We start from the raw sequence: 16,680 nt of genomic DNA, 5'->3' as shown, positions 1-16,680 counted from the left end.
ATATGAGAGGCCAGGAGTCAGAGAAAGCTTAGTCCTGGGCCCACTGCCTCCTAGAGCCATAGATCTTTATGTCTGGAAGCTGGGTCAGGTGGCAGAGAAAGGTATTGTGAAGCCCAGTTGTGACCTTCCTGAGTCTGAGGCCCATTTCGTTGCTATTTGTTGCTTTCTTTGGACAGAAGGCATGGACTACCCCCATAGCCTTTGGCCTCACAATGCATAGAGCATCCCAGCTTTAGGAGAGACCTGTAGTGCTGCCTCTTGTTTCCACCTTCAGAGGTGCCGAGCCTCCCTTTCTCGGATGTGGGTTCATTTCATAATGGCTTGTCCTAAGGAGGGACTCCCCCTCTGCCTACCTCCAGCCTGTTCAGGTCTCAGGACCATGGTAGCCTGGGGGTGTTACTCACAGGATGGCTGTGAGGAGCTGACTGTGCGAGATTGCCTCTTGGTCCCTTGTGGCACACCCTTCCCGTAAAGCACCGTGGAGACGTGTCATGGGAGCAGAGGAACTGAAATAAGTTTGGGGAATGAGCTAGAGATGAGCAGTGAACCAGACCGACTAGAGTGTCCCCTGAGAGGCTTACATTCCAGTGGTGGAGACAAATAAAGGAATATATAGGAGCATAAACACTGTCAGGTGGTGGTCAGTGCATTGGAAAAAACAGATAGGCCGTGGGGAAAGGGAACGCTGGCTGGGGTGGCAGGTAAGGCTTTTCGCAAAGTGTTGTTTAAGCAGAGACCTGGACAAAGAACCTGGACAGAGTTCAACCAGGTTCTTTGTGAAGGACTCTGCATAGTCTCTGATACGGTTGTGTGCATGTAGGAGCATCAGAGTGTTTATAACATTCTGCCACTTAGAAACTTACTTAACCACATAACTCCTCTTCGAGTATATTGCAGGTTAAGCGTTAAGTGGTAACGCTGCACTTTCTCATATATCAGGAGACTGAATTGGTTTCATCTCAAGTGCCACCTTGATTGCAGTGGCAGCCAAAACTGCTGGGTAGAGGCTCCAATGCCATGTCTGGGTTAGTGATGTCTACTGGAGTGGAGGGGGCTGTGGTGGTACTTGAGGGCGGGTATTTGCCGCCTCTCTCAAGTTAGTGTCCCATTCTGTGTTGCCTTTGGGGACTGTGAATTGATTGGTGGGTGAGGAAATGATGAAGTTTTAGGATGGGTGAAAAAAAATTTTAATGTGTAAACTGCAACACTCAAATTATTCTCTCCAGACAGACTGCTAGGAAAGGAGGCCTTATCTCTATTCCCTTGGGGCCTCAAGTCTAGATAAATGGCTTTGTGGAGAAGACAGACAGGATGTTGCATACTCCCTGAAGGACCTTTGTGGCTAAGATAGCACCTCCACGTCATGGGGAAGATGTCTCACAGCCTGTTGAGTCAGATTTTGAATCTCTATACAATCTTTTCTGCCTACCCCGAATTTTCATATCCACTCCCTGTTTCCAGGTGTTTGCCACAAAACTGACCTACCCTCAGCCAGTCACCCCCTGGAATGTTCAGGAACTGAGGCAAGCAGTCATCAATGGCCCCAATGTGCACCCGGGAGCCTCCATGGTCATCAACGAGGATGGCAGTCGTACGGCCCTGAGTGCTGTGGACCTGACACAGCGGGAAGCCGTGGCCAAACAGCTCCTGACACCAGCCACGGGGGCACCTAAGCCCCAGGGGACAAAAATTGTGAGTAGTGGACAGATTTGCTCAGGGGCTCGGCCAGCTCCTGTCTGGCTCCCCTGTGACTGCCAGCCATGAGTGCTGACACAGGAATCCATGAGCTCTTCTGCCTTCACAAGATGAAGCTTCCCCTGCATGTGGGTGTTACTTAGGGGTTTCATGGGGATTACTTTATCTTCCCAGCTCGAGCTGGCATTCCTAGGATCTTGACACCATGATTCAAGCTTCATTTGGCTGTCCCATGACATGCAGCACGGTGCTGGGCACACATCAAAGACTCGAGAAGTACTCTCTAATGATGACTCAGTTGTGATCCTGGAGCAGGAGAGTTTGCTGTCCTTAAGCAGGGCTCCTCAAAGGGTGGTTCTGAGGTTAGCAGCAGCAGCGTCCCTAGGGCTTGTGAGAAATGCACATTCACCCTCTTCTCCCCAACCCCCCGCAAAATGAATTAGAATCTCTGGGAATGGGGCCCAGGAATCTGTGTTTTAGCAAGTGCTCTGGATGGTTCCTCTGTATGCTAATGTTTGAGAACTGACCTAAAGGAAGGAAATGTACTGTGTCCGTGATAACTGATAACCCACAGGTTTCATCTGATGCCTCATTTCCTGGCAGTTGCTGATGGCTGCTTGTAGTTCTGTGTTAAGGGATCCCAAAGCTTACCTGGGCTCCACTGGAAAGAGTACGTAATTGATTAGCTGGGGGTATGAAATTGGTGAGTGACATCATTTGTGTCCTGCTAAATAGTAGCCATTTATGCTGGGGGAGCATAACAGATGACCCCTAGCCAGGCAGTAGCGGCAGAAGTTGTTGAGGTGAAATGGATCTTTATTTGGGTTTAACTTAGGGGACTGATAGAGTGAGTGTTCGTCTGCGTGGTTCTCTGACATGTACAGACCTAGTGGCTGACCCAGGTCTTTAGTAATGAGGTGGAGCTCTACAAAGTTTCCATCGGCCTTGAGGGAACTTTGGAGGAGGAACAAAAAGGATTAGGGAAGCGCTGTGGCCTTGTTGTGGTGACTGTTGGTTCTTCACCACAGCCTCTCCTCTCACTTCCTGTCTCACTGCTTTGCCAAGGTACAGCAGTAGCATGCTACCCATTTTCTGCTTTGGCCGTAGGGGACACAGGCAGACACAGATCAGGTCACCTGTTTTGTTCTTTTCTAGTGCATGAAGTAAGGTTTATGTTGAGGCTCATGGGATTATTCTGCCTTTCTGAAGCGCCTGGTGTTTTGGTAGGAGCTGTGTAAGGGATACAGGAGATCTCGAGGTGTACTTCACGTAACTTGTGGGTGAAGCAAGACAAACATGAGGTAGTCTTCCAGTTAACTCAAGCCAAACATGTGAAAGAGTCTCATGGTTGGAAAATTGGGGAGAAAAATGGAGAGTGGAGTGGGGGTCGGCGGTACAGAGGACCCACTGCTCTCTGTGCCGCCCTTTGCCAGTCACTGTAGACAAGGCCCCGCTACTCTGGAGTTTACAGCGTGGTGGGGGCATCACCAGGGAATGTGTGGCATCACTGCTCGGTGGTGTGGCAGACACAACAGGGACTAGCAACAGAGACTTCTGGCTTTAGTGCTTGATGCTCAGCAAGAAAGGCACATGGAAGTCAAAGAACTTTAAAGATAAAAAAGAAATTATGTGTGTTTGATCAAAAAAATTATACTTGGTTTTCAGGTGTGTAGATTAAGATGCCCAGTAAGGACGGAAACATACTCTTGGTTTTGGCTTGAATATGCATGATGCACTTACATGCTTTATCGGTATTTATCTTTGTATCTCGATGGTGACTGAGATGCAGTTCTTATTAGAAATAATGTGATGCAAACTCAACAACAACAACAACAACAACAACAACAAAAGGGCTCCTGAGGGTGGGAGGGCACGGAGGATTCAGTCATCAGGAGGCAGGTGAGGGCCAGCCTGAAGGCTGCAGGAAAGTGAAGGTTATGGCAGGGATGTTTGGGGGGGAGGGGGTGACTTGGATAGCGTGGGGGTCAAGGCTGTGGAAGAGACAGGAGGTGAGAACCAAGTTGTGGTTCCCAGCACAGGAGAGTGGCAGTGCCCTGACAGGAGGTACATCGGGCCCCTGTAAAGTGAGGTGATGGTGGGGAATCTAAAGGCCCATCTCCTGTGAGAGGTGGATGTGTGGGACTTAAATTAAGGGCCATAAGAGTTAATTTTCAGAGTGTGAACTCCGAGCACAAAGTACAGTGGAGAGAGAAAATGGGGGACTCACGGGCTGAAGTGTAGAAGCCGGAGGAAGGCAGGGAGGACCGGGGAAGCTGAGGGAGAGTGGTTGGGGGGTGGGGGGGCTGGGCCTCCTCATTTGGCATCTGCATCTGTTTCCCACACGTGGTTGTGGGAAAGAGCAGCCCTGGGTATCTTCATATCTCCCAGGGATACCTGTTAGATGCTCATGAAGTTCCATGTGAAGTCTGAGTAGAGTGCAGAAACAGAGAGGGTGCATCCGATTTGTCCAAATGAAGGTCACTTGTGACGCAGGAGAGCAGTTCGAAGAGTGGGAGCAGTCAGGTTTCAGAGCTCTCATGAGGCAGCGGGGCCAGTAGCTAAGGGCATCTGAAAGACCAGCAGAAGGGTACAGGGTTTCTGACGTGATTGGGGTGCAAGGATGAGGCAGTTGCACAGAGAACTTGACACGGCCTTGGTTACGTCTGTGGGGTCGGAGGTGAGCGGTATCCAGAGCTTCAGAGAGGGAAGGTTGGCCTGCTGCCACAGGCCGGTCAGTTCCTGGGAAGTGACTGAAGTGCGTTCCGAGCAGTGGCGAGGTTGAATGGGGCGGGCCCATTCGCTGATCTTCTGACTTCAGTTCCAGTCCTGGGCATACTGTCCCTGTTTTCCCCTCCAGCCTCACCTCTCAGCTTGCCTCCATGTTCCAGCTGGCCCCCATCATTGCAGAGTCCCTTCCCTTCAGGCCTTGCCCTCGTGTATTTGTGTCCCCGCCTGGATCACTGCCCTCCCCCACGCTCCCAGGCCAATTCCTGCTAGTCCTTCGGGTCTCAGCAAAGCCCTCATCCTCTGGGGCAGGGGTCTGCAAACTTTTCCAGCCAAGGGCCCGGTTGTAAATATATTAGGCTCTGGGGACCACATGGTCTCTGGTGCAACTAATCAACCCTGCCTTGGGAGTGTCAGAGCCAGCGCAGGCAGCACATAAATGAATGGGCCTGGCCACGTGCCCGGAAATCTGTGTTTACAAAAGCAGGTGTCCTGCTTGTGTTCTGTAGTTTGACACTCTCAAAACTGTAGGAGGTGCGCCCCATGGTGTTCCCACCACACACTCATCACCCCCACGCCACCCCTTGTTCTCATTGTGTGGTGTTGTCACCATGCGTGCACCCATTCACATTCATCCTCCCTCCAATGCCTAAATTCCGTGAGGACGCGGGCAAGGTGTTCTCAGCACCCAGCATGCAAAAGGTGCTCAAGAAACCCCTACGGAGTAGACGGACCCAGGCTGAGATGAGGGAGGCACTGAGGTGGGAGGGCCACGTTGGACCTGTAACCAGGGGTGAAGACAGGAAGGGACTTTATGAGGGAAAAGTGGCTCTTAACATCAGAACGTGGGGATGAAGGATGATTATTTTTATTTTCCAAAATCTCTCTTTTTTTAGATCTTCATTTATTTTTGAGAGATAGCGACAGCAGCAGGGGAGGGACAGAGAGAGAGGGAGACACAGAATCGTAAGCAGGCTCCAGGCACTGAGCTGTCAGCACAGAGCCCGATACGGGGCTCAAACCCACGAACCATGAGATCACGACCCGAGCCGAAGTCAGACACTCAACCACTTAGCCACCCAGGCACCCCTATTTTCCAAAATCTCAATAACATTATAAACGATGCTAACTTGTATAATTACGTACATGTGTACTTACAACATATTTGTAATGTTTTGCAGATTTTGGTTAACGCGTTGCACGTAGATCAGGACTAGACTAAAGAGCTGGGGTCATGACTGGGAAGCAGGGAGCCTTGTCCGGGGAAGGACAGACCGCAGGTTAGGTGAGAAGGAAAAGGGTGACTGACAGGACCCATTTCCCTTGGGAGGTGTGAAATCTCTGTCCCTTCCTCTGGGCCTTGTAAGTTGGGAGGAGGTGGCCAGGACGGCTGAGGCTCATTTCCCAGCCCAGCAGCCTGCCAGAAGCCGCTCTTTGGCTCTGGGTCTGCTTCTGAAAACTCTGACCCGGGCACTGGGGCATGCTAATTTTCACTGCAGTATTTATTTAGATACAAGAGAAAGGAAGGGCCTCAGGTTTGGGTTGGCGAGGGGAGCTCCCTTTGCTCCAGGGCTTCTGTTTGGATTGGCTGGTGCCTGCCAGACTGGCCTGCTTGCCTTCCCAGCTGTGGGGTTTGCTTATGCTAGAGGATGTCTCAAATTTACGAGACTCAAATCTGAGGCCCATCCTGGGGTTTTGCCCACAGGTCTGGGCAGTTTCTCCCTGGAGAAGCTAAAGAAATAAGACCTTGAAAGTCAGCTCAGTGTCTATGACGTGCCCTGGACAGACCCTCATGAGAATTCTCAGAGTTCAGGTCTCCTTGGAAACATGGATGTGGGGGCAGAGAGGGGAATGTTCGAACTCCTTGGAGCGCAGAAAGACTGCCTCCTTGCTAAGTGCTTTTAGGACTGCCATTTAGAATTTCAGGGTTTTGCTCCTTGCTTCCCTGACCTGGAGGAGACTTTCAGCTCAGCTGAAAATTTGGGGTGAGGTGGGGTGGATGGGGACAGGATCTTTTGTCTACTTCTGGACTCTCTGGAGCCACCTTTCTGGTTCAGCTTCATAAATGTGGGCAACATAAAGAGACTAGACTTGGAGGAATTTGTTACCCCCAACGTGTTACCTGCTATAATTGAGGGAAACTTGGGTAGGAGGGGTCTGACCAAGTCCATTTGGGACCAAGTCCATTTGGGTGGGAAGGGTCTGACCAAGACTGATTTAGGCTGCTCAGGGGGCCTGCAGAATGGCTGGGGCAGCTGCCTTCATACATTTCTCTTTTAAAATAGCTTATGGGTTCATCATTTAGGAAGCCCAGTAGTTAACATAAGGTAAGATAAAGGGCAGTATAAAGCTCAGTGAGCCCTCCACTAGAGTCAGCTTTGTGGGAACTGGTGTTCTGTCAGGAGGACATGACCAGTGGCGTATTGGTAAGGGGGAAAAAAGTGTGAATGGTGGCTATCTTTTAAGGAGTAAGATTACTTGTGGTCTTTATTCTGTTCTCTGAGTTTTTTGCCCCACAATGAGCATATCACTTGGGCAGTACTTGTTGCTTTTCTTAAAAATAGTTGGAGATCTTTAAAAAAAAAAAAAATGAATAGGAGTAATACACACGCATTGTTGCAGGAACAGGACTAAGATGTGTAGAGGTAAAGATGTACTCTGTGCCTTACTTTTCCCATGTGCCCTTGTACCTGCGGAGTCCATAGGGACAGCTGGGTAGGGAGCCAAGAAACCTTTCCCTTGTACGTATAAATACATAAATAATTGTCTTGGGTTTTAAGTCGCCTCATCCTGTCACCTTATATGGCACCTGGATTTTCTTTTTCTTTTCCTTTTTTTTTTTTTTTTTTTTTTTTTACTTGAATATATTATCGCCATCACGGAAGGATGAGTATTTAACTCCGTTTTTTTCATCACTGCATAGTATTCCATAGTGTATGTCATGGTTTACATACCCATGCCACTTCTGTGGAGCAGCCCAAGTTATTTCATGTTTGTCCTCTGTGAGCACTGCTGCTTAAACATATGTGTTTATGTAACCTGACATTGGCACTTTTTTCCTTCTGAAATGCCAAAAGGAAAGGAGTTTTAAACGTTCTTAAATCTGTTGTCAGATTGCTTTCCCAAAAGACCTTGGCAACTTAAATTTCTTTTTAATGTTTTAAGTGCAACAGAATGTTTTCAGAAGGCATTGAACTGGGACTCAAAACTCTGTGTTCCAGAGATTGGGTGAGATAGTTCTAAAACCTAGGATTCATGTTTAAAACAACCTATTCTCATGTGCCTGGGGCAGGGGGCAGTGCAGGGAATGCCAGAGGTCTGCTAGGTCCTTTCAAGCCAGGGGTTTCACAGCTCCATGCAGACATGCTGTCGTCAGATGTGTTCATTTCTTTCCCTAGACCATTTTTCAGAGGAATCCAAGACTCTGGAAAGGCCATACCTCTCTGAAGAAGACAAAGGTTACTGAACAGGGGCCTGGGGCCTCATCTGTCACTTGCATCTCTGAGCCCAGAGCCGGGATCAGGGCTACACTGGGCTAGTAGCTATCTCTCAAAGATTTCTAGGGTTTCAGGGGTGCCTGGGTGGCTCAGTCGGTTGAGCGTCTGACTTCGGCTCAGGTCATGATCTCGTGGTTCGTGAGTTCGAGCCCTGTGTCGGGCTCTGTGCTGACAGCATAGAGCCTGGAGTCTGCTTTGAGTTCTGTGTCTCCCTCTCTCTGCTCCTCCCCACTCATGCTCTGTCTCCCTCTCTCCTTCAAGAATAAATAAACATTAAAAAAATTTTTTTGAAAAGTTTCTTTCTTAAAAAAAGGGACCAATTCCCCTTTCGTTTGGTTGAATAAAACAGGAGATGGATGGAAGCCATATGCAGACCAGGCTGAGGAGAGCCCTGGGAACAATAGTGATGATGCTGAAGTTGTCACCAACCTCCCCCCTTTGCTCTGCTCTGCCCCCAGGTGTGCCGGCATGTGAAGAATGGGGACATCCTCCTGCTGAACCGACAGCCCACCCTGCACAGACCCTCCATCCAGGCACACCACGCCCGCATCCTGCCCGAAGAGAAAGTCCTGCGGCTCCATTATGCCAACTGCAAGGCGTATAATGCCGACTTTGATGGAGACGAGATGAATGCCCACTTCCCCCAGAGTGAACTGGGCCGGGCTGAGGCCTACGTCCTGGCCTGTACAGATCAGCAGTACCTTGTTCCCAAGGTAGGTCTGACCTTGAGGCGGTTCTGTGGTCTTCGCTGACACAACTTGGCATTCCAGGTCTGGGCTCTTTGTCTTCTGGTGTCAGTGGGTAGCTCTAGGGCAGAGGCCTATGGAATAGAGGGTCCTGGCTTCTTCCAGGTGGGGTTTTCAGCCCTGTAGTTGCTTAGAGGGTATTAACTATTAGCTCTGTAAGAGGTCTTTTCTTCCAGACTTATGTTTGCATTGTACAAGTTATTAGCCTTCAGCAAGCATTAGCATCCTAACTATGATGGTCCTTATGATCCCCAGATGACTTTGATCCTTTGCATTCTGACAAGCATGAGTTTTTAGAGACAGCTTAACCCAAGGGCCCAGATGAGATCCCTTTAGCCCATGAAGGTGTCTCCCCTTTGAATCCCTGACTTCTGTCACTGAGGTTGGTCCTTAAAAGCAGAGCCACGTAGGGGCACCTGGGTGGCTCAGTCAGTTGAGCGTCCAACTCTTGATTTCAGCTCACGTCATGATCTCACAGTCGTGGGATCGAGCCCCGCATCGGGCTCCACGCTGAGCATGGAGCCTGCTTGTGATTCTCTCTCCCTCTTTCTCGGCCCCTCTCCCCGACTAGTACTCTCTCTCAAAATAAATAGACAAACATTTAAAAACATTTTTAAAGCAGCGCCATGTGGTCATGGCTGTCCAGTGGGATACAAGAGAAGGATTCAGTTTCCTTCCCCCTTGCCCGGCCAGCTGACCCATTCCATTAAGTGGCAGGGGCCTGAGTCAGTGAGTGTTCATGAGAGCAAGAGGGTGGGGAAAGAGCCAGGCTGAAGGAAAGAGAGCAGAGTATGTTCCAGACTCCATTTATCCCTCACCACCCATCCTGGGGCCTGACGCCTTTTAAATTATCAGCGGTTTGTGTCACAGTGATTCACAATTCTACATCGTTCAGTTGGATTGTGGTGGAGTATGAAAGAATCAGTAGTAATAGTAACATGGAATTATGGCTACCATTTGCCAAGCCCTTTTTCAATGGTAGACACTGTGCAAAGCACTTCAGAGGCTTCCCCTTTCACCCTTGGCACAGCCCTTAGAATAGGTGCTGTTAGTGTCCACGTTTACATGAAGTGCTTGGACCAGCACACTGCTGAGAAGGCGGAGGAAGTTACAGGGAGCTCCCGGGTCCTCGGGGCTTTGCTTCTTTCCCCCTCTGGGGGTCTTGCCAACCTTCTGCAGGAGAAAACGTCTGCAGCCAGGGGAGCACGGGAGGCTGCTCGGAGACATCCAGCATTGGTCAGTGCTTTCTCCACCTGGGAACTTCTCTTCTCAGCAGTCATCTGCCACCCAGAGAATCTGTCAGTGGCCAGGGGGCCAGCATCCCAGCCTCCTGGCCATCAGACACGCTGGGATGGCTCCGTGCTGGACCCAGCTGTTTGAGTTTCACTCTCTTTCCCTTCTCTGCCTGCTGCAGCCAGCTGTTGATTAGTAAAGAGGCTAAAAGTGGGAAAGAGGAGTTAAAGGCCCACTGGGGTCCCTCAGAAGTTAGAATAATAAGTTGACTAACTTGAAATTTGGCTTTTTATCTTTTCACATAAATAACAGTTGTGACTGTCATTGTGTGACAACAAAAGCCACCACCTATTGAGCACTCCCTGTGCCTCAGGCACTGCTCTGAGTGACCTGCAAACATTTTCTTGTTTAGTCTTCAAAACAAGCTTAAGAAGTAGTGATTTTCAGATGAGGAAATACAAGTGAGCAGCTCGCCAGCCAGTGACGATGCCAAGACTCGAACCCAGCACCGTTGACTCCCAAGCTCAGGTGCTCGGCACCATGTGTTATTAGCCTCCCTTTACAGGCAAGGCTGGGGATGGAAGAGGTACTATGGCAGTAAGTGGATCCCAGGACTAAAGTGGTTCTCTGACTCTGGAGGCAGGGTCACATTTTACCACAGGGGACACTACCAGGGAGCAGCCAGATGGTTCTCTGTACATGTCCAGTGACCTCTGGACATTAGAGGAGTTGGAATGGGGGGTGCTTTGAAGTTCTCAGGCCAACGAACTTGAATGGTCTATACTTCATTTTGATTGAGTAAGGTTATACAGAAGCTTCATGCTTACACTGCGTCCTTCAAAGGACTGACCTGTTTAAATCCAGATGTGCCTCATCACGTGCTCGCATGCCCACAAGTTGCAGATCAGGAGACAGGCAGAACAGAGTACAGAGGTTGTGATTCTTGATAAATTTCAGTTAGTCTGTAGTGTAAATGCCAAGAAATGGAATCCTTATTTTGCTAACAGTTACAAAAATGCAGCATGTCTTGAACTACTTTGGGGGCAGAGTCCTAGGAGAGCAGGAGCTAGTTTTGTTAAACCAGAAAAGGCCTTTTGGGGGGAAGGGGGGCAGTGAGAGGGCTAATTTTTCTTGTGTGTCTTTATTTCCCTTGCTTCCATTTCCCTTTGTTCATTATTCCACGTCTTTGTTTCAGGTTCTCTTCCTTGATTAATCATAGGACCTGATTAAAGTACATTTCATTGTTGCTTGAATGTATTTAATGGAGTTGTGTTTCTTACTTAAAATAGGAGGTGAATGGAACTTCAGCTGTTTCTCTCCTAAGAAAACAGCTGAACTTTTCATTGATGTGTTTCTTTGTGGAGTTTTGTTTTTCCTCTCTTTGTTGTATTTTTTGAGGGCCAGTGCCTTGTGGAAAGTTTTTTTAACAAGGATTGAGCGTTTCCCCGACTCTGTCAACTTAGCCAGAAAATTTAGGTCACAGAATACCCTAATTCTCCAAGCATCCTGACCAAAGGCACTAATTGTAATGTCATTTTGCTGTGATATTAGATGGAATAGGATAGCTGACAATTATCTGGGTTTCTGATTTAGAGATGGTCTTTCTGATCCTAAGCAGGATTTGGGAAATCTAGAATTATAAGTAGGCCCTCAGTAAGTTGCTTTAATCAGCATTTCTCCCTACAATTCATGATTATTGCATTGAAAGCAATTTAGCCATTAAGGCAATTTTCTAGTCATGGAAAAATCTGGATGGAGAGAGGAGAAGGCACTGAATAGATCACATAACTTGTAATTATGTTCTTTAAAGGAAGAAAACAAAAGGAAAACTCTATATCTGCCCCCAAAGACTTGCGGGATGAGGCAAATTGCGTAATACTGGTTTGGGTTTTTCCCCCAAGCAAAATAAGATCTTGTCTTTGGAACAAGATGCAGAGTATAAGTTTTTATTCATGTTCTTAACCCAGAGCCTTCGTAAGAAGGGCCGTGTGCACCATCTGACCTTGCCTTCTATCTACAGCAGCTATTCAGCCCATCTATAATAATTGTCTTTGAGTTTATGTAGAGCCCATTGCCACAGTATTTAGGCTATTTGACCAGCATCCTTTTTATCCTTTGAATTAGTACATGTGGTTAAATTCCAGGCCCTTCTCCATGGCTGCATTCATGAGTTCCTTTAGCCTTAGTTATGAAACCTTGCCATGATATTAGGTAGTGTTTAACAAGCAATCAAATGATAACAATCTTTAGATCCAAGGCACAGATTTTTCTCAAGTTCCCATAAACATTAAAAAGTTTGCAAAAACCACCTCTTAAAAAATGTCAGTGGGCACAGCTATTTTTACTTTAGTGTGTCTTATGTTGCCATGAACACAGACCTACAGATAAGTTGCAGGAGACTAGGGATCAGAAAGTCTGAAAGATTTCAAATGAGATGAATGTACTGGGGCTTACATAATAGCCCTTGTTTGGGCATCTGGTAGACAACAGCCTTTATTAAAGGCCCACCATGAACATGTGCTACATTGTGAAGAGACACTTGTAAACGTACATTCTTTTCTTTTACAGTCATGCACATCAAGGCCCTCTCAAATCTCTTGAACCCCTACCCCTTAGAGAGAGCTGACTCTTAAGTCAGTAATGCTCAGGGCTCTGTAATAGTGCCCCTGAGAGATCGTGCCCCTGAGAGAGCACTGACCATCCCCCTATTTCTAATCTAAATGATGACCCATCTGTTATTTTTCTCCATGTTATTTAAAACCCTTTGTGGTAACGTATTTATCCAATCATTCGTTTACTATGTAGCTCTTCCTCACTGTAAAGGATCATGTCTGTTTGGCCCACTAGAGTAGATTGGAGGGCTAACCCACTGCCTGGGCATATAGTAGGCTCTCAATAAATATTTGTTGAATGGATCGCTGATTTAGAGGAGAGCCAGGCCAGAAATGTGTGAAAAAATACTAAAGCATAAAACCAAAATATAAAAGCAACAACACAGCAAAGTGCAAGCTAGACCAAATTTATGCAGAGATGCCAAAACTTTTGCCTGAGTAACTAGAACCAGATGGGATTATGGACAGAAGGCGTGGGGAGCTGGACGAGTTTGGAGCTGTTTTGCTCTAGAACAGTCGGCAAATGGTCACGGTGGAAGCCGGTCAGGAAGGCCTGGTCATGTGCTTTGGGAGGCAGTTTGCTCTCCAGATGGGAGGCCCAAGCACCAGCCTAGGAAGGCTGTGGGGCAGGACAGTACAGGGGTGTAAGGGAGGGCTGTTGCTAGTACATGGCTTCCAAGCAGATGATTAGGAATTAGAATGTGACTTCCTATTTGTCTTCTTACTGTTTTGGTTTGTAGGATGGCCAGCCCTTGGCGGGGTTGATTCAAGATCACATGGTTTCAGGTGCAAACATGACCACTCGAGGTTGCTTTTTCACTCGGGAGCAATATATGGAGCTGCTGTACCGAGGACTCACAGACAAAGTGGGGCGTGTGAAGCTCTTTCCTCCTGCCATCCTGAAGCCCTTTCCACTGTGGACGGGAAAGCAGGTAATTGGGAGAAAATCAAAAAAAGGAAACAGGCCACTCAAATAAAAGATTTCATTCTTGGTAGAGCCCAGGCCAGAAGTAGAGAAATGACAAATCAAATGGTATGGGACTTGAGGCATCTGGGCGTCTCAGTTGGTTAAGCGCCTGACTTCAGCTCGGGTCATGATCTCGCGGTTTGTGAGTTCAAGCCCCACCTTGGGTTCTGTGCTGACAATGTGGAGCCTGGAGCCTGCTCCACGTTCTGTGTCTCCCTTTCTGCCCCTCTCCCGCTCATGCGCGCACGCTCTCTCTCTCTTTCTCAAAAATAAATGAACATTTAAAAAAAAAATCGGTCTGGGACTGAACATGCAGTATCTTCAAGGTATGCCTGTATGATCTGTATGATTTTCTCTTTGGTGGGGTTCCTGGGTCTGAGTGTTTTCAAGGGAGTGTCAGTACTACAGGTGGACTGCACAGGTGGACTGTCCTTGATGTCCTCATAATGCAAATGTGGTGGTAATAGGCAATGGTATTGGTAGTGGTGGTAATAGTAATATTTTTGTTGGGAGGGGGCAAGTGCTTTACTGAGTGCTTTAGGTATGTTTTTTTAATCCTTACAACCAACCTGTGATACAGAGACTGTTATTATCACCGTTTATCAGATGAGGATACTGAGGCTTAGAGAACTTCAATTACATGCCCAGGTCTATAGGAGACAGAGTTGGAATTCAAACCCAGCACTTACTAACCCCGAAGACATCACACCATGCTTACTGTCAAAGTAATAAAATAATGTTATATGTGCTAATCAAATAATGAAGTACAGCCAAGTTTGTGTTTCTACTATGTGCTGGGTCCCCAAGTTCAACCTTGAGGCCTGACTCCTAATCAGCTGTGTGATCTTGGCTTTGTGGGCCTCCTTTCTTCATCTATAATACAAAGGGTTCAGGTTGGTGATCTCTAAGGTCTCTTCTAGCTCAGCAATTCTTTTAAGTCTGTGGACCTGCGACCCGACTGGTTTTTGGTTGTTAAACCAACCTTGCATTCAGGGGTAACCCTTGTTTATCATGAGGTATTCCCCTGTCTATATATATTTTTAATTAAGTTTGCTAAAATTTTGTTCAGCAGTTTTTTACATTTGTGTTTGTGAGGGATACAGACATACCTTATTTTATTGCGTGTTGTTTCATTATACTTGGCAGATACTGTGTTTTTTACTAATTGGAGGTTTGTGGCAACGCTATATTCAAGCAATTTTGTATGCTATTTTCCACTTCATTTATTGGTGTCATTTTTCCAACAGCATTTGCTTATTACTTCATGTCTCTGTGTCACATATTGGTAATTCTCACAACATTTCACACTGGTCCATTATTATTTATATTTGTTATGGTGATCAGTGATTAGTGATTATAACTTAAAGCTCAGGTGATGGTCAGCATTTTAAGCAATAAAGTACTTTTTAATTAAGGTATGTGAACTGGCTTTTTAGACATGATGCTATTGCACACTTAATAAACTACGAGATAGTGTAAATGTAACTTCTGTATGCACTGGGAAACCAGAAACTCATTTGACTCACTTTATTGTTATATTTGCTTCATTGTGGTGGTCTGTAATTCAACCCACAATCTCAAAGATGTATCTGTATTGATGTGTAAGGTTCTTGTAATATCTTTCCCTGTTTTTGGTGTCAGGGTAATGCAGACTTCATAGAATGAGTTCAGAAATATTTTCTCTTCTTCAGTTTTCTCTAAGTTTGTGTAGTACTGGTATTATTTTTTCTTAAATGTTTGGCAGAATTAACAATGACTCCATCTTGAACTGAACTTTTCTTTGTAGGAAGGTTTTTTAACTAAAATTTCTATTACATGTAGGGCTCTTCAAGTTATCTGTTCTTGAATGAGCTTCAGTACTGTGTTTAAGGAATTTGTCATAAGTTGCTGAATTTACAAGCATAAAGCAATTCATAATATTTGTTTACTATTCTATTTATAGAATCAGTAGGTGGGTCACTTCACTCATTTCTGATACTGGTGATTTGTATCTTTTTTTTTTTTTTTTAAATAAACTCTACCCCCAGTGTGGGGCTCAAACTCACTCAACTTGATCCTGAGATCAAGAGTTGTATTTAAAAATAAAAACCCCAGGGGCGCCTGGGTGGCTCAGTCAGTTAAGCATCCGACTTTGGCTCAGGTCATTATCTCACAGTTCGTGAGTTCAAGCCCCCCGTCAGCCTCTATGCTGACAGCTCAGTGCCTGGAGACTGCTTTGGATTCTGTATCTCCCTCTCTCTCTGCCCCTTCCCCCACTCATGCTCTGTCTCTCTCTCAAAAATAAGTAAAAACATTAAAAAAGTTTCATGCTCTACAAACTGAACCAGCCAGGCGCCCTAATTTGTGTCATCTTTCTTTTTTCCTGATCAGTTTGCTTAGAGGTTTATTCGTTTTGCTGTCCAAGAACCAGTTTTCATTGACTTTCTGTATTTTTTTTTTTTGCTATTTCATTGATTTCACTTTGATCTATATTATTTCCTTTCTTCTGTTTACTTTGGGTTTGATTTGCTCTTTTCTCATCATTTGAGGTTAAAGGTGAAATCATTTGATGGGGGCCTTTTTTCCTTTTTTTGTGTGTGCAGGCATTTTAGATATAAATTTTCCCTTTAAATTCTGCTTAAGTAGCATCATGTAAGTTATTATGTTGTATTTTCTTTCATTTCAAAATAGTTTCTAATTTTCCTTTTGGCTTCTTTTTGACTCATGAGTTAATTAGAAGTCCATTATTTAGTGTCCACATATTTAGAGATTTTCCAGATAATCTGTTATGGATTTCCAATCTAATTCCACTGTGGCAAGAGAACATACATTGGTGACTGGAATCCTTTTAAATTTATTGACATTTGTGTATGAGATTATGTTTACTATGGTGTATCTTGGTAAATATTCTGTGTGCCCTTAAAAATAATGTATAATCTGGGACACCTGGGTAGCTAGTTGGTTAAGCGTCCAACTCTTGGTTTCACCCAGGTCATGATCTCATGGTGTGTGGGTTCAGACCCTGTATCAGGCTCTATGCTGACAGTATGGAGCCTGTTTTGGATTCTCTCTCTCACCTCTCTCTGCTCCTTCTCTGCTCTCTCTCAAAATAAATAAACATTAAAAAAAATAATAATCTATGATCTGCTCTTGAATGGTGTGCTCCAAAAATGTCAGTTAGGTTCAGTTAGTACATAGTTCAACTCTGCTGTATCTTTCCTGATCAC

The 16,680-nt window shown here is 46.1% G+C and overlaps 1 protein-coding gene across 2 annotated transcripts in view; it reads left to right on the top strand.

The window, feature by feature from the left end:
* POLR1A (RNA polymerase I subunit A) overlaps positions 1-16,680 on the top strand; it is a 74,470-nt gene that overhangs the window by 20,357 nt on the left and 37,433 nt on the right. For both annotated transcript variants that reach the window (XM_047853149.1, XM_047853150.1), the window contains 3 exons: positions 1,462-1,692; positions 8,375-8,629; positions 13,248-13,439. In XM_047853149.1, coding sequence (XP_047709105.1) covers positions 1,462-1,692; positions 8,375-8,629; positions 13,248-13,439 — 678 coding nt within the window. The remainder of the gene's footprint in view (positions 1-1,461; positions 1,693-8,374; positions 8,630-13,247; positions 13,440-16,680) is intronic.

The sequence above is a fragment of the Prionailurus viverrinus genome, chromosome A3 (assembly GCF_022837055.1).
Source record: "Prionailurus viverrinus isolate Anna chromosome A3, UM_Priviv_1.0, whole genome shotgun sequence".
Classification (NCBI taxonomy): Eukaryota; Metazoa; Chordata; class Mammalia; order Carnivora; family Felidae; genus Prionailurus; species Prionailurus viverrinus.
The sequence above is the reverse complement of the archived record's forward strand: the minus strand, read 5'-3'. Positions and strand labels throughout refer to the sequence as shown.